The sequence below is a fragment of the Acomys minous genome (assembly GCF_964271855.1).
Source record: "Acomys minous genome assembly, chromosome: 7".
Taxonomy (NCBI): domain Eukaryota; kingdom Metazoa; phylum Chordata; class Mammalia; order Rodentia; family Muridae; genus Acomys; species Acomys minous.
The window spans coordinates 102,498,860-102,521,529 of NC_140488.1; the positions used below are offsets into that span (position 1 = coordinate 102,498,860).

At 41.4% G+C, this 22,670-nt stretch overlaps 1 protein-coding gene across 6 annotated transcripts in view; it reads left to right on the forward strand.

Moving 5' to 3' along the window:
- The window catches only part of SHROOM2 (shroom family member 2), a 145,040-nt gene that overhangs the window by 118,684 nt on the left and 3,686 nt on the right, over positions 1-22,670 (forward strand). For 3 of the 6 annotated variants that reach the window (XM_084790577.1, XM_084790582.1, XM_084790580.1), the window contains 4 exons: positions 10,101-10,295; positions 13,923-14,468; positions 16,061-16,223; positions 21,464-21,736. In XM_084790577.1, the coding sequence (XP_084646703.1) occupies positions 10,101-10,295; positions 13,923-14,468; positions 16,061-16,223; positions 21,464-21,736 (1,177 nt within the window). The remainder of the gene's footprint in view (positions 1-10,100; positions 10,296-13,922; positions 14,469-16,060; positions 16,224-21,463; positions 21,737-22,670) is intronic. The other 3 variants (XM_084790578.1, XM_084790581.1, XM_084790579.1) reach the window with 1 other exon arrangement.

Here is a 22,670-nt window from a genome sequence, read left to right on the forward strand (position 1 = left end):
GTGATCCATACTCAGTTCCTCATGCTTGCACAGCAGGCATTTCCCCAGCCCACTCCTCCCATTAAACATTACTAGATAGTAAAACATTACTGGATAGTACTAAAAAGTCAATGCCTGTTAATTTGGGTTGCATCATATGTAAGTGAAACTTCTCTTTTAATCTGTCTTCTCCCCAACCCATTTAGCCACGAATGATTTATCAGTTTGTCTAATTCAGCTTCATTACTACTTGGCACCTGAGTCTCTATGAGTTAAAGCGAAATCCCAAGGAAACTGGAAACCTTTTTATCCATCTGTGAAGACATTGAAGAAATAAAACTCCTCTGGTTTTCCAAAGTAATTGCTTTTCCCACATGGCATGAAAAACATAGGCTGGCATAGAGAGAAAAGCTTTAGCGAGGAGGCATGGAAGTAAACACATGATCAAAGTCAAGATGCTTCTGAGCTTGTGTTCTCCCCAGAGGACAGCCAGCGAGATACAAGAGTTTGCAGACTGGACATGGTAGTGGATATCTGCTATCCTAGTTACTCAAGAACTGCAGGCAGGCTTGCCTGGGCTACATAGAAAGTTTGAGACCAATCTTGGCTGCAGAGTGAGACCCTGTCTTAAAAAGATCCCCCTGAAACCTCCAAAGAAAAACGTAAGAAAACAGCTAAATGAAAAGATCCCAAGATTTTGAACAAAACTTGCAGAAATAGTTCTCTTCCTTGTCATCATTAGCATAATATCTCTGTTATTTTGGAAAGTATAAGTTGATTATCCCTTGTCCACAAACCTTAAATTTGAAATTACCTTGAGTCAGAAACTGTGTGCTCATGTAATGTCACAAGAGACAAATTTCTTCACTTGATCTCACATTACACTGTGAAGAGCTACAGTCAAAATACTAAAAAGAGTATATTAAAATTATCTTTCAGCTATTTATATGAAATGTAAAATGTAAATGTGTATCTATAAATATAAGTGCATGGCATAAGTTACCACTATTGAGTCCATGTTTATAATTAAGTTACGTTGCTAGGTATTTCATCGTGTGTGTGTGTTTGTGTGTGTGTGTGTGTGTGTGTGTGTGTGTGTGTGTGTATGCAAATAGTTCATAAAGTCTTAATTCCAAATTCAAATACTTCCCTCAAACACTTAAAGTAAGAGATACTTGACCCTGTAGTTTCCATGTCTGAAAGTTGGGTGTCAGAGGATAATCAGACAGTCCCTATTCTACAGCTGCTCCTGCTCTGGGAACTCTGATGATTAATTGGCATTTCTAAGAATGTAACTGGTACCATTATTCTTAAATGTTCATGCTCTTTAAATGTTTTTGATGAGCTCTGCGCCTTTGTTGATTGGTCAGTTAGTTAACTGATTGCCTCTTTGGGGCTCTGGTGCCATATCCTACTGTCTCATTTCCCACTTCATTTGACAGTTATGAGATGCCATGTTGATGGAAGAGCCTCCTGATTGTACTTGAGAAAGAAATTTATGTGGCTGCTAAGAATTACCAAGAAGGTGGGAGGGGTAGTGGGAGATACTACAGCCTCAGCTGGGAGAGTTGTATGTGGAATGGCTTGGGTGTTCTGTCTCCTAGCTGCCTGACCTCTACACAGAGATTTAACTGATCCATCCCTCTAAGCTGTAGGGCAGACTAGCTATCTGATTGACGAATATGTCTATCCTTTCCCAAATCACTTTTGTTTATATTCACAGCCAGAGGAAATGTACATCCTGGATGCCACATTCAAACTGTGAATGTGAAACTAGAGAGAACATGAGAGTTACGGGATGTTGCCATTTCCCCTTCGTGGAAACGCAGCTGTTTCCAAGGCAGGGACTCTGGGTACCAACCTGGTTGTTCTGTGAGCTAATTGGGCACTTTGCAAACAAACTGGGCAGTTAGCTCTTAAATGTGATTTTATGGCCACAGTATAGAACTGCTCCGTGTGTGTGTGTGTGTGTGTGTGTGTGTGTGTGTGTGTGTGTGTGTGTGTGTGCGCGCGCGCCACCTTATGCATGTGAATATCGGAAGACAGCCTTAGATACTGGTCTTCACCTTCTACCTTGTTGGAAACAGGATCTCTTTGTCTCATTGTTGCATGCACCAGGCTACTGGCTGACAAACTTTTAGGGATTCTCCTGTCTCTGACTCCCACCTCAATGTAGGAGCAATGAGATTACTGGTTCTCAACACTTGCACACTGAGCCACCTGGCCAGCCCTTATTGCTGCTATCCATGACAGTGTGCTATGGATAATAAACCTGTGTAAGGCATGTTAACATTTTGCATCTTGCTTAAATGAAACAAAGTAAATCAGTGTCTTAGTTACTTTTCTATTGTTGATGAAAAGCCTCCCTCCTATGTTCCCAGTGCCATCAAACTACTTTACCATGCTATGATCAACTGAAAGCCTTCTGAAACCAGGAGTCCAAAGAAAGCTTTCTTTTCATGTTTTTTATCAGGTATTTTATTACAGTAACCAGAAAAGTGACTAGTACACACCTGTGTGATACAGTGTGGCCTGTGATAACCATGTTTCTGAAAGGATGTGAGACTTCCTCAGGCTTGTCTACTTGTTACATAATATAAGGCTAGTACACTATGCATCATGATTAGAAGTATCTACCAGTAAAATCTCCAGATGAGATGGCACTCATAGATAGAGTGGCCATTGACCATGAATTAGAGTCCTATTCCTGTCATTGTCACCAAAAGCCAAAAATGGATGGAAAACAAAGACCCTATAGTGTTTGTTCATTATCACACCCAAAGTATTTGGAAATTTTCCTTACCATCCTTGATACAGTAGCTATAAAAACTGTTATAGGGCTGGGGAGATGGCTCAGCAGTTAAGAGCACTGTCTTCTCTTCCAGAGATCCTGAGTTCAATTCCCAGCAACCACATGGTGGCTCACAACCATCTATAATGAGATCTGGTGCCCTCTTCTGCCATTCAGGTGTACATGCACATAGAGCACTCATATAAATAAAAGTAAATAAATAAATCTTATTTTAAAATGTCTCTATCTTTAAAAGTCTATTAGCAAGATAGTAGTGAATTAATTAGTGATGATAGAGCAGTGAAAAATGTTTAGTTTGGTTGGACTGACCATAAACAAGGTTATTTCACCAAGGATATAACTGTTTGTGTCTTGAAAAAGTACCACCCCTCTGTGTGTAACATTCTTCACAGTGACTGAAACCGAGTGGCAGCAACAAGTATCTTTACATATCTAATGGATTGCTTTTTTGACACTGGGGGACATAGCTCATAGGTTACCTGTGGAGGTGCTTTGTGCTTGGTAAGGAACTGAGGCGGAATAGAATTGAACTGTAAGACCACTTTAGAGTCCCATGGTAGGGTGGGACATCAAGATTAGAATAAGGCTGGCACATCTACCCATATGGTAAGGAGACAGGTGTGCCCAAGATGTGACTCAGGGAGCAGAAAACAGAAATTGAGAGCATTGAGCAGATTTCTCAGCTGCTATAGTGAGCAGATGGAGTCTGGAAATAAAACAGCCATTCCTCATGAGAAACTTCCCATTGAGTTCTGGGGTTGGCTGTCTCCGAAGCAGGATCAGACTTGTCTATTTAAATAATATAATGAGGTTAATAGGATTCCTAGGACTTTTGTCTGTTTTTCTCCCATTGGTGTGTGAGTGTGCAGATACATTTATGCCTTTCTATGATGCCAGCATTTTTATTGAAAACAATAAATTCATAAAGTATGTCATCAGTTTCATTGGCAGAAATTTTCCAAGTAGTCCCATTAGCATAAAAAGTCTCTGTGTGGGGCTGGAGAGATGGCTCAGAGGTTAACACTGGCTGTTCTTCCAAAGGTTCTGAGTTCAATTCCCAGCTACCACATGGTGGCTCACAACCATCTATAATGAGATTTGGTCCCCTTTTCTGGTGTGTAGTCATGTATGCAGGCAGAATGTTGTATAAATAATAAATGTTTGAAAAAAGTCTCTTTGGGAATGAGTATATTGAAGGTTTGCTATGAGTCAGGCTGTAGAAATCACAGGCTTGAGTCAAACTTCAGGGTGAAGCTGAGCTGCAAAAATGAAGAGTGGAACTGTGAAGTCCATAGAAGTAGGTCTAGACAGAAGAATAGATGCACAATAGATGGCAAGTCCAGACAAACAAACAAGCAGAGTGACAGCAAATCAAGTGGATCATGCCAACAGTGGGGACTGAATCTCAGTGAGCTTCTGGGACACTCAAGAATTCTCTGCCTATTGAGCCTTTGATTACTGGGTAATCAGATGACAGAGTTGTAGGGACCATCATCACTTCAGGATTAGGTGTCTTTTTAAAGGTCCCTCTAAGAATGTTGCACCCTTGCCTCCATCTGGTGTGTCCAGCAAGTTCTTGGACCAAATGTTCCTGTCTGATTTGAAAAATGGGTTGTTACTGGCTTTTTCTTAAGATTTTAAAATACTTTATTTTAATTGTATGTCAAGTATGTGGTGTCAGGGTCTGGAGGGGCCATTATGTGCATATTAGTGTCCAGAGGCAATGGATCTGTCTAGAGATGTACTTACAGGTGGTTGTGAATGGCCATACACTGGTGCTCGGAACACTGCTTGGGTCCTCTGAAAAGGCAGTATGCAGTACTCTTAAGCACACAGCCATCTCTCAGCCCCTTTCTGATGTGGTTTTAATATGGCCATGTATTTCTATAGTCCCAGTTTGATAAATCCATAGAGTGATATCAATTTAGGAATGCATTCTTATTAGTTTGTATCTTGTGAGTATGCTGGACAAATGATGGTGAACCAAGATACTGAGTCATTCTCCATCTTTCAAATTGAATCAAAAGCTACTTTTAAAATGGAGTCTCTCAGGGTAAAACACAGCCTGAAAAACAATTGTTTATATAATACAGAGTAAACTAAAGCAGGGCACAGTTTGATCTCAACAATTGGTTTCTGCCACGTGGCAATATGGTAGGTCCTTACCATGTACTTGTCCTCCTCAGGTGAGTTTTCTTTGCATGTAACCCTATTCTAAACCATTCAGCACCTGAGTTGTATAGTGGCTGTCCACTGAGAACTGCATGCCTGATAGCACCCCTTGCGGGTCTCTGGCAGCTCTGCTTAGAGCCTTCCTCCTCCCACTTTAGAACTGATACATTATTTGATAATTAGTTATTAGTATGTTTTGGATGAGAATGAGCCACCTCCCCAACCTGAATATCAGTTGCTAGGACTCTGAAATCCTGCTACTTTTGGATCCTTCCTTTGTATGACTCACTTCCCTGCTCTAGTGTTATTCTCAAGGGAGCATAGTGTGACACAGGGAAACAAAGTCCTTAAGTCATCTCATTATCTTGTGCTTTTTGTCTCTATGGATATCCATTCCTCCCTCCTACCTACCTCACCCCCTTCCCTTTCTTAGTTAGGATCTCCATATTTCCCAAGCTGTACCTGAACTAACTATGCAATCAAAGGATGAACTCAAACTCCTCATCTCCTGATCCTCCTATCTCTGTCCCTCAAGTGCTGGGATTATAGATCAATTAGACTTTTTTTGTTACAAAAATATAAAAAAGGGACAAGCCTGGCTACTTAACAGGCTGAAGCAGATCACAGGTGCAAGGCCTACTTGGGCTATGGAATGAACTCAAGGACAACCTGAGCAACTTACTGAGACTCTGTCTTGAAGTAAAGAGGGGGGCCGTTGGCTAAAGATATCGTTCAGTGGTAGGGCACATGCTAGCATGCACAAAGCCCTGGGTTCAATTTCCAGTTGCCCACCCCCCAAAAATCCAGATAGGCTGGTATGTGCTTATAATATCAGCACTTGGGAGGCTGAGGCAGAAGGATGGTAAGTTTGAGGCCAACATAGTATCAATGAAAATTCCTGGAAAGAAACTGTGTTTGCAGAGGCTGTTCGGTTGATTAAAACTCTAGTGATGTGAAGAGGTTGGAGTGCTGCGCTTGAACTAGCTTTAGCCCCATGAATAATCATTCCTTGTCCACTTCTGTGTTGGAACTAACATCTTGTGATAAATAGATTAAAACCTTTTGGAATTTATTAACTTAGCAGACCCTTAGCTTCCACCATCCCCAAATTAAGAATGTCCTCAGATAGCAACTCAGACCTATAGAAGAAACCCCGTCATATTGTTATAACCACCTCTCTGGTGTGCACACCAATGTATTTTAAACTTGCTTTATATGGCTTTGTTTGGTGAATCTATGAAACTTCTTCCATTTTGGAACATACAATTTGGAGTAATCTAAATGTGTGTTCCTGGGCCATAGTCACTCAAATATGGCCCTAGAATAAACTATCACTTATTCCCTTTAAGGTGAGAATTGTGGTTTTTGCATAAACAGTTAGCTAATGTATGAGAGCCTGCCTTAGAAAAATAGTATAAAACAAGGGATATATGTATATAACATAGTCACATATACACAGCCATATATCTGCATGTATAACATACATACAACACAGTATGGATGCATAGCATATAAAATACACATCTATTTATAAATGTATGCCTATATTCAAACATAGCACAAACATATCACAGTAGACTCTGCATTATGTGTCTCTTGGACACCATTAAAAACAGATTTGAGTATGGTCCCAACAGAACTCCAAATTGTTAAATTTCGGTCCTTTTTTTTTAACTTGTATATATCTGTGACCTAGTTTACTGGATTCTTATTAACTGGGAAGGTTAAAATCAGTTGGTGATTTTATAACATGATTTCCGCAAGCTTGAAGTGGGAAAGGGACAAGAAAAAAGAGAATTGTTGAGGGAAGACACATTTAATTGTAGTGTGAATAAAGATAAATATCAAGGTGGATCATTGTGTACTAAACTTAAGTGAGCTCTGCCATACAGTGCTCTGCCAAGTACAGAGCCTTCAAATGCTACATGGGTATTTCTGTAGTAAGCCAAGAAGCTGGCCAGGAGAGAAGCCCAGTGTGACTCAAGGCATTTTCTCAGCATATCTGGCGTGAATCATTATTTACCAATCCTCTCTCTTTGCAAGTAAAAATGTCTCTGATGTATGAGTTTTCTTTAGTTTCTGACTAAGTTTCAGGCACTTCAGTCTAAGGTCAAAGATTACAAATAAGGCATTGCTAAACTGCTCATAACAGCTTAGTAGTTACAGTGTTTGCCTAGCATGTGTGAAACCATGCTTTAAGCCCTCCCAGCCAGGTCATTTTGCAAATATGTTTCCTTTTTAACTAGCTGCATGTGAGTGACCAATAATACTTAGATGTTAGCAATAAATTGGACTTCATTTGATTCTGGTTATATAACACAGTGGCTGTTTATCAAATAATATTAAGTATCAGGATCTTTTGACTGCATACTGGGGAGGGGGGGAGGGTGCGCTGATTCAGGTGAAAGGTAAGATGCAGCTAAGCTTTATGGCTGGAAACTGCACTAATAGGAGCTTTGCAACAAAACAGCTGTTAAGCTAAATATTGTTCCCTAAACTATCTACTTACTTTTCTGCTTAAACTATTTGGTGAAATTTCAAGCTAGAATTTTCTGTGAATGTCTGTGTACTACAAACAGAAAATGCCACTTCCTTGAGTTTTGTTTGTCTTCTTGCTCTGGTAAGTTTAGTAGTTTTGTTGCAGCTGTTTTCTAAGCTGTCTTTAATCTCCTGAGCAATAACACAAGCCTGCCTGCCTTCTTAGATGGCTCATGAAGACCTAAATTGTTTTGTTTTCTTGGTGATATCAGGGAAATGGGAGTCCCCTCATTAATAAAAGAATTTAAGAATGGACTCAAACAAAAGCTTGAGGACAATTTCCCTAGCGTTTAAAAGACCCTTAGGGCAGGCGAGGTGTAAACCAAAGGAGCTGCACCGAGGGGAGAATGGAGGAGAGAAAGAAAAAGAGCCATGCTGATTGAGTTAACCACATGGTAGGGGAGGAGGAAAGAGTGAAGGCGGGATTCGTTGTAGCTTAGTTGGTAAAGTGTCTGCTTAGAAAAATGGTTTAAGATGAACCCACTCTCCTGAGGGATGGTTCCTTGGCCAGGTCAATAACCTGTCCAGCAATTTCATCATCTCTGCTAGAGGAAATAATGTCTTCTGAGCCTTTACTGCTGCTGCGGCATTAGAATGTCAGTTTCTAGCTCCATGCTGTTTAGCTCCCCCTGATTGTGGGGACATAGGGCAGCAAAGAAGCATTGGCTGTGGGCTTTGTTCTATTCTAGAATATCTGTTAATCCAGGAAGGACCATCTCCTCCCCTTTCCCCAGGACATAGCAGGGTTATCATCCACAAGGCCGGGCGCTGACGTGATATCTCTGCAGATCTCACCTGTAGCACCCTGCCTGACATTATGCATCACGTCCAGGCTGTAACAAGAGCAGGAACAGGTGCATCTCAAGTACCCTGGGTATGAAACAAGGGATAGGTCTCTGCTCCTCTTGTCAATGACTAGGTTATAGTCTCTCATTGCTAAGTATATACATGCTGCCCTTCTTTGGGTCGGTAGCAAAGGTTTTTTTGTTTTTGTTTTTGTTTTTTTTTGTAGTGCACTCCTACTTCCACCTCTACCTCCCAACCCATGGATGAAACTTAGGGCCTTGTACATATTAGGCAAATATTCAACCACTGAGCTATGTACTCTATCCCTCAAAAAATCAACTGATTGTTTTCTCAACAACTCACTTTGTAGCCCAGCTCAGAAGTCAAATTTAGACCAAGAATTGTTCTTTCCCTTAAATTAGAGGTTTGTTTTTCTCCTGGGTGTGGTTTGGTGTAGTATGTTGGCAGAGACATTGCATACTGAATTGTTGCAAGTCTATGGGCTTTGATAATGACATGGATAATCATACATCCACACCAGCTTCTATATGTGTATCATGGGCATGCCTGTGTGCATACATGCATGTTCATGTGATATGGTAGTGTAAGGGGAAACTCTGTAAGTCATAGACACTTCCAAAATAAACAGTTGTTGTTTTTCTCATTTGTCATGTCTGATTTTTAAAGTTTTTATGGCTGAATTGATTCTTGGTGCTTCTGAGAAAGACCTATCCCTGTGTATATGAGCCTTCCAATACACTGTGCTTGAAGTAGACTCAAATATATTTGGATCTGACAATTTTCACTATTACTTTTAATTAAAGAAATGTAGTTGGTATATACATGTGTATCTACACCAGATCTATGTGTATGCGCCATTAATGTCTCATGTTCCATATATAACATGTTCCACATATAGCCTAACATATAACATGAGTTACCAATTGTTACCACATTACAATTAAGCTTACTTGTTTTGGGGTTAAGATGTTTTAGGTCTAGATAGATATTTTAAGTTGATAATGATGAGATATGATAGATATTGATTTACACTCAGAATTTTTGACTCACCAAGATAGGAAAGATGTTTTCTTCAAGGTTGCCAAATACAAATAGCCAAAAGACTATGAATGTAACATTTATATAATTCCTGATTGTTTCGTGGTTCTTCTTGCTGTAGGTGGTTTATTGTATATATGTGTAATAACATAAATGTATATGTAAAAATATTTAATAAAAAATGTAAAAATTATCCAAATGGCAATGGGCACAGGAATTGGAAAATATGTAGTCCTTAAAATGATCCAAAAAAAAAAAAGATTCTAATTGGAATTTTTGCCTAATTTTTATTCCATCATCCTCTATACAAGCAGGTCCCCAGTGTCAGGAAGTCAGTCCAAGAATATTGAAGGACCTCCTGAATCAGAACTCACAGGCCAATTCCATTTTGCCAGAATTGTCCCACTCCCAGGAACACCAGAACTCCACAGGAGGGCCTAGACTGAGCTGGGACTCTACCTCAAGAATATGTGCACTCAGAGGAGAACACACTAGCAGACTCAGGACCCCCCACCCCATTTACACTTACCTACTCAAGAACACACTTTGTGGCTGAAGAACCCTGTACCCTAAGGAGGCAGCCCTACTTTAGAGGACTTCACTGCCTCATCTCAAGCCAAGGAAAGTACTAGAGCCTAGACAGTATACCTGTAGACTCTCACTTGGCTGTCCCCAACAAGTCCTTACCAACATCTTATTCTGTGCGTGCGTGCGTGATTCACCTGTCCCTTTCTCACGGTCCCTTTGTGCTCAGCAGTGCCCAGCCTCAAGACAGCCGGCATGTGAATGAGGACACGACTTTCTCTCAGCCAGAAGCCCAGCTCTCTTCTAAGTGTCAACACCTACAGAAATCAGCCATGGAAACTTCTCGTTCCCCGTCACCTCAGTTTGCCCCACAGAAGCTGACAGACAAGCCTCCCCTGCTTATCCACGAAGACAACTCAGCAAGGTATTGTCCTATGACAGTATGCTATATATTTATCCCATGCAGATTTCATTCAGTGTTTGTTGCTGGAGAATGAGACATGGCTCAAATGACCAACCAGCGAATGTTTTCATTTGCTGCGCTAAACTCATTTTCATTTACCTTACTCTCTGGCACAAGTAGACTAAGCATGTTTTGCCAGTGACCAAAGTCAGATTTAACCTAAGTATAAGATCTTTAGGTAAATTTGAGTAATATCCAGTATTTTCATAGTCTTTAAAAATACTCCTTCCATCTTTTTTGTTTTTTGAGACAGGATCTTGATGTATAACCTCGGTTGGTCTTGAACTCACTATGTAGCCTAGACTGTCTATATAACCTAAACTCTCTTTGAACCCTATTGCCGAAGACACCACGTACTTGAGTCATAAAACACAGAGAAAGAAAGTTGGTAATGACCTTAAAGCTTCATCCCCACTGTCTAGCTTTCATAATGCTAGAGGGGGTTGTGGCTGATACTAGTGGAGTAATCAACAAGTAATTGACAGCCTTACCCAGCCTTGAACTCTGGGGCTTATAATAATAAATTGGCAAGATATGCCTACTGGTGCACTAGTGACAAGAATGTTAAGAGATAACCAACCACTACACCAAACAGAACTTATGTCTGCTACTGTTAACAGTGCCAAGAACCCATAGCTGGGTAAGTCATAGGCTGTAGGAGACAACCAATTACTATCATTCTGCTAAGTGTACATAGCATTAAACCTTCCCTTAAGTACTTGTCTTGATACTCTTAAGTTGGTGCATCTCAGCCCTCATCAGAAAAGCTTCTTTTGTAATAGATGGCAATTAACAGAGATTTACAACTTTGCAACAGGCAGACAATATGAGACTTTAAATGGGACATCGATATCACACCTCTTCCCAAAGCTAAGGGAATCATTGTAGAAGAGTGGCTGGAAAACTTGTAAAAGGCAGAGGTAGTGAATGACTACAATGAAATGGATTTCCAGACAGGACAGGGCAGCTGCGTAATAAGCTCACAGTGGCTTTGACTGCATGCACAAGATCAAGCCACACAAATGCCAGCAAAGATGAAAAAGAAGTTCATAAAGTCACACCCCCTATCTGAAAGCTTTTGGCCATCAGTGGCTGCTGGGAGAGGGAGAGTCAGTTTTCTTCCAAGATGTAGCCCCTTGCTACTTATACTGTAGTAGATAGTCCTACACCCATTCACATACTAACAGCACTACGTGGACTAGGTGGTTTTAAAAGACAAAACAACACAACAACAAAAGAACTTAAAATTGGAAGGGAATAGTCGAGGAATGTGGGGTGGATTTGATGAAAACACAAGCATGTATGAAATTCTCAAACAACGAAAAATAAGTGTACAAGGGACACCATTGATGCTGTTATTACATCCCTGCCCTAGTTAGGTTTCTACTGCTGTGACAAACACCATGACCAAAAGCAACTTGTGGAGGAAAGGGTCTCTTTCACCTCACAGCTTATAGTCCATTATTAAAGACAGTAAGAGCAGGAGCAGGAACTGAAAGAAAAGACCTTGGAGGAACACTGCTTATTGGCTTGTTCTCCATGGCTTCTCAGCATGCTTTCTCTACCCAGGACCTCCTGCCAAAGTAGGTTGGGTCCTCCCACATCAAACATTAATCAAGAAAGTGCTCCACAGACTTGCCTATAGGCCAATCTGATAGAGGCATTTTTTGAGATTCCCTCTTCCCAGAGGACGCTCGCGGATGTGAAATTAACAAAAATACTAACCAGCACAACATCCAGGGATGTTGAATCTACAGGTTTATTTATGTGCCTCAGCTGTGTTTGATGTCTTCAATAGTATCATTTAAGTATCTTTCAATTGGTACTGATGTTAGGGATCTGGAGACAGGGTGCTCTAGTCTGGTAGTTTCTACTTTAATAGAACCCCACAGGCTGAGTAGCTTAGAAACAATAGATATGGCTTGCTCCTGTTTCTAGAGACTAGAAGGCCAAGGAGAAAGCGTGTCAGATTCAGAAACGTGGTTCATAGATGGCACCATCTTGCCATACCCTCACATGGTAGAGGAGGCAGGAAGTTCTCTAATGTCCTTTTATAAAGACACTAATACTACTCATGGGGCCCCATTTTTACACATCACCTTTCTAAGGCCCTATCTCCTAAGACCATTACCTAGGATATTCACTTTCAACTTAGGAAGCCAGACAGTATGGCATAGCCTTTAATCTCAGCATTCAGGAGGCAGAGGATGGCAGATTTCTGTGAGTTTGTGGGCAGCCTGGTTTACATACTAAGACTTTGACTAAAAAAAAAATGAACCTAGGAATTTGGGTGAAAAAACACATTCTTATCATAGCAGTATGAAAAGCAATAAGAGTCAGGCGTGTTGGCACACGCCTATAATCCCAGCACTCGGGAGGCAGAGGCAGGTGGATCACTGTGAGTTCAAGGCCAGCCTGATCTACAAAGCGGGTCCAGGACAACCAACGCTACACAGAGAAACCTGTCTCGAAAAACTAAAAACTAAACAAAGAAAAGAAAAGCAATAAGGTGACCTGTTAGGTAGACAAACTGCGTAACATTTTTATGTGCCAGTTAGCTAGCGTGCCTAAAGCTTCTCAAGTCACTAGAACAATAGTGAACACAATGGGCTGCGTAGTGAAACACAGTGTCTTACGTTGGGACTCAAGACCTGTGTAAGTCTAGGAAGTGGCTTTTTATCTCAGTGAATGCTGGTTCTCTCTCTCTCTCTCTCTCTCTCTCTCTCTCTCTCTCTCTCTCTCTCTCTCTCTCGTGAGAGAGAGACAGAGAGAGATACACTGACTCTGTTTGCTATTTATCAGAGACTAGCCACAAACTCAGCAATCCGCCTGCCTCATCCTCCCTTAGTACTAGGATTATAGGCATGAGTTACTATGTGTAGGTAGAAACTTGTAGTTTTTAAACCATACTTGCCCTGGGTGAGTCACTGAGACTAATACAGAACAAGTGAGTTCCCCTCTCGGGGCGGCTTCAGGTATCAGTATGTAGGAGACACATGCAACATGAGATGCAGTGTTTCAGATTGAGACATATGGGTGGAAGTGCTCAGCAATAATGCCCAACACAGCAACTCTCCATAGAAGTCCTCTAGGGACATTGAGGACCACCCAGGTACCTGTCGGTGTGCAACAACCTAATTTTAGATTTGTGTTAATTCTGTTCATTGATGATTTTTCTAGCAGAGGGAGAATTAATAAATATGGTTGATGCATTTGCATTGCCCTCAGAATAAAAACAAGAAGTCAAGGAGTGTAGCAATAGCTCATATTATTAGAGCACTTGTCTTCCCAGCCCAAGTTCTTAGGTTCAATGCCCAATTTCATAAGAAAACAAAAATGAATATTAAACAGGTCTCATTTCATTCAGGACCTTTCCCTCCAATGCCTATAGGTGTGTAGTGGAGTTTGAGTTGGACTGCAAGGCTTCCAGAGACCATGTGAGGGGTCAGATGAGGACAATTTCCAACCTCTGCCTTGTCTTTCTACTTGGCTAGTTGACAGTGGGTCTTTGTGTCAGGATCCCTGTATGAATCGTGGGTGGGAATCTGTACATAATAAAATTTCAGTGGACAGCCCTTGTCTTTGCAGAATTGAGCGGGTGATGGACAACAACACCACTGTGAAGATGGTGCCCATAAAAATTGTGCACTCAGAAAGCCAGCCTGAGAAGGAGAGCCGCCAGAGTCTTGCATGCCCAGCCGAGCTGCCTGCACTGCCCAGTGGGCTGGAGAGGGACCAGATCAAGACACTGAGCACATCAGAGCAGTGCTACTCCCGCTTCTGTGTGTACACACGACAGGAGGTGGAAGCCCCTCATAGAGCCCGCCCTCCAGAGCCCCGGCCACCCAGTACCCCTGCACCCCCTGTCAGAGATAGCTGTTCCTCCCCTCCCTCCCTCAACTATGGGAAGACCAAGGAGAAGACCATCGATGATTTGAAGTCTGAAGAATTAGCCAGGGAAATTGTGGGAAAGGACAAGTCATTGGCTGACATCCTGGACCCCAGTGTGAAGATCAAAACTACCATGGATCTGATGGAGGGAATTTTTCCCAAAGATGAGTACCTTCTGGAGGAAGCTCAGCAGCGGAGGAAGCTGCTCCCCAAAGTTCCCTCACCCAGAGTCACAGAGGACAAGTAAGTAGATGGCACACACCATGGGGTGCTTGTCTCTTAGTCTTTTTCTCATAGGCTTAGAAATGAAAGAAGGGACTTAGGGGTTTATTGATATTCATGATTGCTTCTTGGGTGGGGGGTAGTTTTCCTTTGGGTCCGCAGTACTTAGAACTGTTTGGTAAGGTTTAAAATTACCATAGCTAGATGTGGTTACATGGGGTTTAGCATAGGCAAGATGATGCCCCCTGCAGCAGCCAATGTCCTTAGCTTACAGCCCACTTGATTATGGCAGTACCCACACACCCTCTCCAGTTTTGTCTATACCACTTGAGAATGAGGCACTTCTGCCATCTAGTGGAAAGGCGGTAGGTACTACTAAAGAGCTTATAATGTATGAGACAGCCCCAGATATTGTTAGTGCTGACCCTGAGAAACCATCTGTTGATATGCGGCTAACTGTCTACCCACTCATCTGTCTTGTGTCCATCATCTAATCTCTGTATTCCATATGTACATCATGCGCCTGTCCATGTTTTTGAAGTAGAGTCCCTGTAAGAAGCTTGCGCTCCCTTAAACCAGATACTCTTACCTCAGCTTCCTGAATGCTGGGTTTATAGGATATTCCGCACACCTGCCTATCTCCCTCCCACCCCCTTCTTGATCATGTTGAAACAGAACCCATATCCTAATATATATCAGTCAAGTTTGTCATCACTAAGTTAACAAGGCACTCCCATTTAGTTTTGTTTTGAGACAAGTTACCTGGACTGGCTTTGAACTCAAAATATTTCTGCCCTAAACCCCCGAGAACTGAGATTGCACATGTGTGCTACCACACTTGGCTATTTATCTTAGGTTAGCCTATAAAGCTATCATGTAATCTTTATATTTAATTTATGTGTCTCTTATCTACTGCCTTTCACCTACAAAGCCTGTCTTTAGTCTAAGAATGGTCTATTGAACAGCATTTTCTTTAATTAGAGATGTTTTTGTTTGTTAAATTTCAGTTACCTAGGGGCTGAGGATGCATCTCAGAGGTAAACTACTTAATGTAGAATATATAAGGCCTTGGATCTGTAGGGTAGGAAAAGCAACTTTGCTTTATGTGGTTATGTGACACTATCTGAAGACATTTTTCTTTGCTGCATCTGGAGACATGCAGTTGGTATCTAATATATAGAATTCAGAAGTTCTTCTCAAGATTCAACAGAGCATAGGACACACACACATGGATGAACGGGGACACACACACACACACACACACACACACACACACACACACACACACACACACATTTTAAAAAATTAAAACCGTATAGCCTGGGTTAGGGATACAGCTGGGTTTGATAGATCTTGCCCAGCACAGCAAGGCCTCCAGTTTTCAAGCTACTACTAAAGAACAGTGGCAGCAATGAAAAGCAGCATGTGACTCTTGTGAGTTATTAGTGGGGTAAGTTTTAAGTTTTATTTTTTTAAATATTTTTGGCTTAACCTTCTTTTCTCATCTCCCTGGCTCTTATCCTTGTGTCAGTTCCATTTGTCTCAATACAGGTACTAGGTTCAAAGAGTGTGCTTATGTCACAGCTAATTAAAATTTTGGCCTCTTCACCCAGGAAACAAGAGCCAGGTGTACCAGGGGTCGTGTCCTTGGCCACCAATTCTACCTATTATAGCACATCAGCCCCTAAGGCAGAGCTGCTAATCAAGATGAAGGACCTACAGGAGCCTGAGGAGTATTCAGGGGGTGACTTGGACCATGACCTGTCCGTTAAGAAGGTAAGGAGAAGCATAAGTCTGACCTAAGCCCAGTAGCTCCAACACACAGCTACTAAGGTGGCTGGGGCAAGAGAATCATTTAAGGTCAGTAGCTCTGGACCAGCCTGGGAGAAATAGCAAGACCTTCCCTTATATAAGCAAAATCCATCCCCTACTTGCTTAGCATGCTGCTGAATGCCTGTAATCCTAGCTCTAAGAAGGCTGAGGCAGGAGGATAACAAGTTTGAGTCAAACATATGTTTCATGTTAAGTTCAAGGCCAGCCTGGGCTTCACAATGAGATTCTTCTTCATAAAATAAAATAAAAACAAACAGCCCTTCCCTCAAAATTGTATGCTGGGTCAGTGAAAGGTAGTGGGACCACTCATTTGTCATCCCAGCAGAGAGGGATTTGTGCTTGCTTTTCATGTAAGACATGCCCTAGCCATTTTAAAAGGTTTTCATTACTTTAAAGATTCATTGACAATGAGACAGGTTAACTCCTGGCAATACCCAGCCTACCTCAAAGAAGAAGATGAGTATCAAAGAACCTCCTTATGGCGATGGCTTCAAATGTGGCAAACTAGCTACTGAGCAAAAGGTCCTCATTTCTACCACAGACAGAATTCGGCCTAACAAATGGGCAAGCTTGGGTACAGGCAGAGTCTACGGCCAAACTCTGCCAAGATAGGGTAAGCAAGTCCTCGATAGTTCCTGCCTCACAAATATGTCTGTCAGATATAGTGGGCCAGAAGGCTGAAGAAGATGCTCCAATGTTATAGAGAGTTTTGGGTGACTATTCAGGTAGAAAACTGTCTCAGTCATCTTTTCATTTGGAAAGCTACTAACCTGCCTTCCCCGCATACTCAGATAATCAAGTTTACTCCTCAGGTCTCTGAAGGAGTTGAAGACCAAGTAGCTTAGTTTTACAATGAAGCTTAATTTTGGGGGGATTAAGATGTTTTTAGGTCTAGATAGGTGCTCTAAGTTGATAATGACAATATGTAATAGAGAGTGATTTACACTCAGAATTTTAGATGCACCAAGATAGGAAAGATGTTTTCTTCAAGGCTGTCAAATACAAATAGCCAAAACACTAAGAATGTAACATTTATATAATTCCTGATTGTGTCACGGTTCTTCTTGACATAGGTAATCTATTGTATATATGTGTAATAATATAAATATATATGTAAAAAATAAAATAATTAAAAAGTAAAAAAAATTTAAAAATTAAAAAAAAGACATGCCCCAGCATAAATAAAGCCATCATCTTTAATCCCATTCTAACCCTTCTACAGAGCCCTTGAGGATCCAACTGTAGGCACACTAGAGAAAGGAGCCCTCTGTAGGAACCTTGTGTTCTTATAAGAATTATATATGGCCAATACACACACAGAGAGAGAGAGAGAGAGAGAGAGAGAGAGAGAGAGAGAGAGAGAGAGAGAGAGAGAGAGAGAGAGAGTTTAACATAGGCTGGGTAACCTTATTATCCTCTGCCTGTTTTATTGAAACATAGCCACATCCATTTGTTTACATATTGAGTGTCACTGACCATGTAGCCTACAAGAAGTAGAGTATCTCCTCTCTAACACTTAATGGGAAAAGTTTGCCAACCCTTGCTATACTACGTCAGGCAGTTGGGACAAAATAAATTGATAGAAAGAGACAGATGCCTTTGTCTCTTTGTAGAGCCCAGAGTGATTGCAGGGCTCAAGCATAAAAAATGTGTGCTGTGTGAGGGAAGTGTGACTCAGGCTAGATGCTGCGCTATGGGAGCTCAGTGGTCTTTGGGAGAAGCAGCAGAAGGTACGGCTCCAGCTTCATAAACTAAGAAAGGTTAGAAATTATCTCAGGGTCATGTTATGTAGCACCCATGACAGTCACTGCAAGGAAAGTGTTATCTCTAATGCTGCCAACCTGGTGATTTGAAAGCACAGATTGATCTTAATTACTTTAGAATGTTAGAGAGGGAGTATGCTTATACATTTGAAAAAAATCCTTTCAGTATAGAAAATGATAAATTTCTAGATTCTAGGAATTAAATAGGGAGATAGATATTTGGTCTCTGAGAGACTTTGGATTTACGTTCTATGTATTTTATTCTAATTATATGTCCATATTTTTTAAAACATTAATATTTTCAGTTTTTCCTCATAAAACAAAGTCCTAGAATTTGAAGCATTTTACTTGAGGCCACATTGTACATACAAGGAACTGCTTTCTTTACAGTTAGGCCTGTAACTGTACTACAATACATACTGTGATGCATTGAGAAGTACATACCCTGGCTAAGGGCATGGCCCATTGACAGAACGTTTACCTACCATGTATTAGGCCCTGAATTCATTTTCTGGCACCCTACCCCACAAAGTATATCAAAACATCTTTAGAAACTCAGGTCTATAATTATAGCATTTAAGAGGAAGACATTAGCGCATGCTGAAGGTCAGTCTGGGATACATAGCCAGCTAGACACCAACCAGAACTACATAGCAAGTCCCTGTCTCCAAAATGCCACCCCCCAAAAAACAATTTTAAAAAATGATCTCACCCACCTATGTCTATAGTGCTCTATTTGCTCTGAGAGGCCCTAGTTGCTAGGATACTGTGACTGCTTTGGGTCTGGGTGAATTACAGAGCTTGAATAGCTTTATTATATTATATTTATTTATTTTTGCTATGTAGTCCAGGCTGCCCTCTAACTTGCTGTCTTCCTCCTTCAGCCTCCTGGGTGCTTGGACTACATACCTGCAACAACATGCCCAGCCAGACCTACATTTTTAGATAGTAATCTTTAATTTAGCCATTCCTGACCCCTCATTCTTAGGATAAAGCACTCTATCCCTAAGCTGCATCCTAATTCCCCCTCACAATTAAAACAAAAAAAAGTATGTGTGCATGAGTGGTGGGGTTCTGTGTCTGTGGTGTACACATGTTTATATTTGGTATACTTAATTTAGTTTTTGAGACAGAGTATTGCTATATATCCTTGTCTGGCCTGGTACTTCATATGTAGCTCAGGCAGGTCTTAAATCTCTAACAGTCCTCTTGCCTCAAACAGTGCAATGCTAGACAGGCATAAACAACTATATCCAGCTCCACATTTTATTTTTACTCTTGTGATTTGAAAATCAGTGCTTTGGGTCTAGGGAGATAGCTCTGTGGGTAAAATGCTCGCTATGGAAGCATGAGGACTAGAGTTCAGATCCCCAGAATCCACATACATGTATAATGGGTGTGGCAGCCTGCCTGTAATTCCAGAGCTTAGGAGACAGAGCCTGGGGCCCACAGAGCTAGTTAGAATAGCCAATTTGTCATTATATGGATTCAAGTGGTAGACTCTGCCTCAATATAGAAAATGGAGAGCAAGCAATCAAGGATGACACTTATGTCAACCTCTGGCCTTTACACACATGCTAAGATCCATATATATACATGCATGCACACCACATACACATGCAGTGAAGGCAGGTTGCACCCATGATCCTAGCATTGAGGTTGAAGCAGGAGAACCACAAGTTGTAGGTCACCCTGGACTATACAGAAGACTATCTCAACAACAGTAATAACAGAGCACCAAAAATAAAATTAGTGCTTTAGGACTAGGAGTATAGCTCAGTGACGGAGTATATGCCTAACATGTAAGAGGCCCTGGGTTTGATCCCCAGGATTATACACAAAAAATAATAATAAATAAAAGTTAGCCTTTAAATCAGTGGTTCTCAGTATTCCGAATGTTGCAACCCTTTTAATACAGTTCCTCATGTTGTAGTGACTCTCAACCATAAAGTTATTTTCATTGTTACTTCATAGCTATAATCTTGATACCGTTATAAATCATAATATAAATATCTGTGTTTTCTGATGGTCTTAGGCGACCCCTGTGAAAGGGTCATTTTAACGCCCCCCCCCCAAAGGAGTCACAATCCACAGAATGAGAACAGCTGCTTTAAATGACTTGTGTCGTCGGGGGGGGGGGAATGCAATAGTGTTAATGTTTACTGGTCTGTCTGAGGAAGATGGGGTTCTAGAAACAAATGCCTGTGGTGCCTGCACAGCTGTATGAATGTGCTAAATTCCACATTGCCACCAACTTAAAAATGGTTAAAATGTGGGTCTGTATAACTCAGTGATACAGTGAATGCCTCAGATGAGTAAGGCCCAGAGTTACATCCCCAGGACTGCAAAAAAAAAAGTGAAAGTAGAAATGGTTAATGGTACATATATTTTTCCATATATATGTATTCTGGTCAAATTGAAGGAAATAGTTTACACTGAAATATGTCTCAGAAGGTCACTAACATTCCTTTTCCTGTGTTACTTTCACCTTTATGTAATGAGATTCTTGACATAGACAACTTTAGAGAAGAACAGTTTCTGTAAATCATGGTTTCACAGGCTGAGTTCTCCCATAGTGGGTATGACATGGTGGAGCAGATCTTCTCAGCTCATCACAGCTAGGATGTAAAGTAAAGCAGGAAGGGTAAGAATGGAGCCCCTCAGATCATGCCCACTCTCTCAGTCCTCCAACTAGGTTCCGCCTTCCACACTTCCACTTCCCAATAGTTTTTTTCAAATTCTGAAACCATAGTTGGATTTAAAAAAAAAACACTAATTAGGTTAGAGCTCCAAGATCTAATTGTCTCTGGAAACATCCTTCTAGACACATCCAGGCTGACCTCAAACTCACAGAGATCCACCTACCTCTGCCTCCTGAATACTGCCTGGGATTACAGACGTACACCACCACGCCTCACTCATTTGTTTATTTTTATAGTGCTAAGGCTGGAACCCAAGACTTCTTAGATACTAGGCAAATAAATACTTTATCACTGACCTACATACATACCAGCCCTGTTTTGTTCTTAATATATTTATATATACACATCAGAGTATATATTCAGTAAGTACAATTTACTTTCTTTTAGCATGTGGGTGTGGGTGCACACGTGCCATAGCATGTGCATGGAGGTTAAAGTACAACTGCTGGGAAAATGGAACTCAAGTATTTAGACTTGGCAAGAAGCACCTTTATCTGCTGAGCTACCTCTCTGGCTCATACAAACAAAGAAGCTTGTATTTAGCCAGGAGGCCTTCTCTTCCCACTGGTTTTACAAATCCCCCATTATTTGATGGTGCAAAGACTAATGCACCCAATCTGGCTGAATTCTGGCCCAGACTGTGTGTGATTTAGCTACACTAACTTGGGGCACCAGCCTGGGATCATCCTAACAAGTGTTCCCTCCCTGTGCCCTACAGCAAGAGCTCATCGACAGTATCAGCCGCAAGCTGCAGGTCCTCCGGGAAGCCCGTGAGAGCCTGCTGGAGGACATCCAAGCCAACAATGCTCTTGGGGATGAGGTGGAAGCCATTGTGAAAGATGTCTGCAAGCCCAACGAGTTTGACAAGTTCCGGATGTTCATCGGGGACCTGGACAAAGTGGTGAACCTCCTGCTGTCACTGTCAGGGCGCCTGGCCCGTGTGGAAAATGCCCTCAATAATTTGGATGACAGTCCTTCTCCTGGAGATCGGGTACATACAAACACATCTGTCTGGGAAATGGGAAGTGGTGAGAATCCTTCAGAAAGGCAGTCCTTGAGGTGCTAAGAAATTCAGTTTTTAGAAGCTTCATACTATCTGCATGTCCTGTATATGTCTAGAGCATGGTGCTCTGGTATATCTGAGGTCCACTCTCGGTTTCCTTTCAGTTGACAGACAGAACAAACTAATGAGATATAGGGAGTCAGGGGCACTACAAGTATGTACCACCATATGTATCCTTGGTTTTCTTTTCTTTCTCTTTCTTGTTGTTTCGTGACAGGGCTTCTCTATGTAGCCTTGGCTGTCCTGGGCTCACTTTGTAGACCAGGGTGGCCTCGAACTCACAGAGATCTGCCTGCCTCTGCCCCCTGAGTGCTGGGATTAGTGGTATGTGCCACCATGGCCAGCTTCTTAGTTTTCTTGTACTCAAAAGAAGATATCTTCCTTGCTGGCTTTATTTCATAGATTATATTTCAGTCAAACTCTTTCTACATGCTTTGTATATTATAGAACTTCAAAAAGAACAACTTTATTAATGAAATACCTATTGTAATCTCCCACCACTATCTCAGCAGCTTTCAGGCATCCATGTGGCTTTAACAACCCAAACTACATTTGTAGAACCAGCTAATGTCTGCTTATCTCCTGATTAGAATAAATTGGCCTTACCTGGCCCCTTTCCATGAAAATATCTTGCCTATTTGTCTCAGGCCTAACAAAGCAAGATGTTCTCTTAAAGTCTGTATGGTCATAGGCATGCCAAAGAGTTTCTGGTTCAGGCCACATTTAGTAACTGGTACCAGCCCCTTTCCTGACCTCTTCCTGTCAATCTCCATCTGAAGACATCCAGTGCATTCATCTCTTCCTTCCTTCATCTTGGAGTTGGTAGGGATTCTATTGGATCTGTGTTCTCTGTAAATGGTAA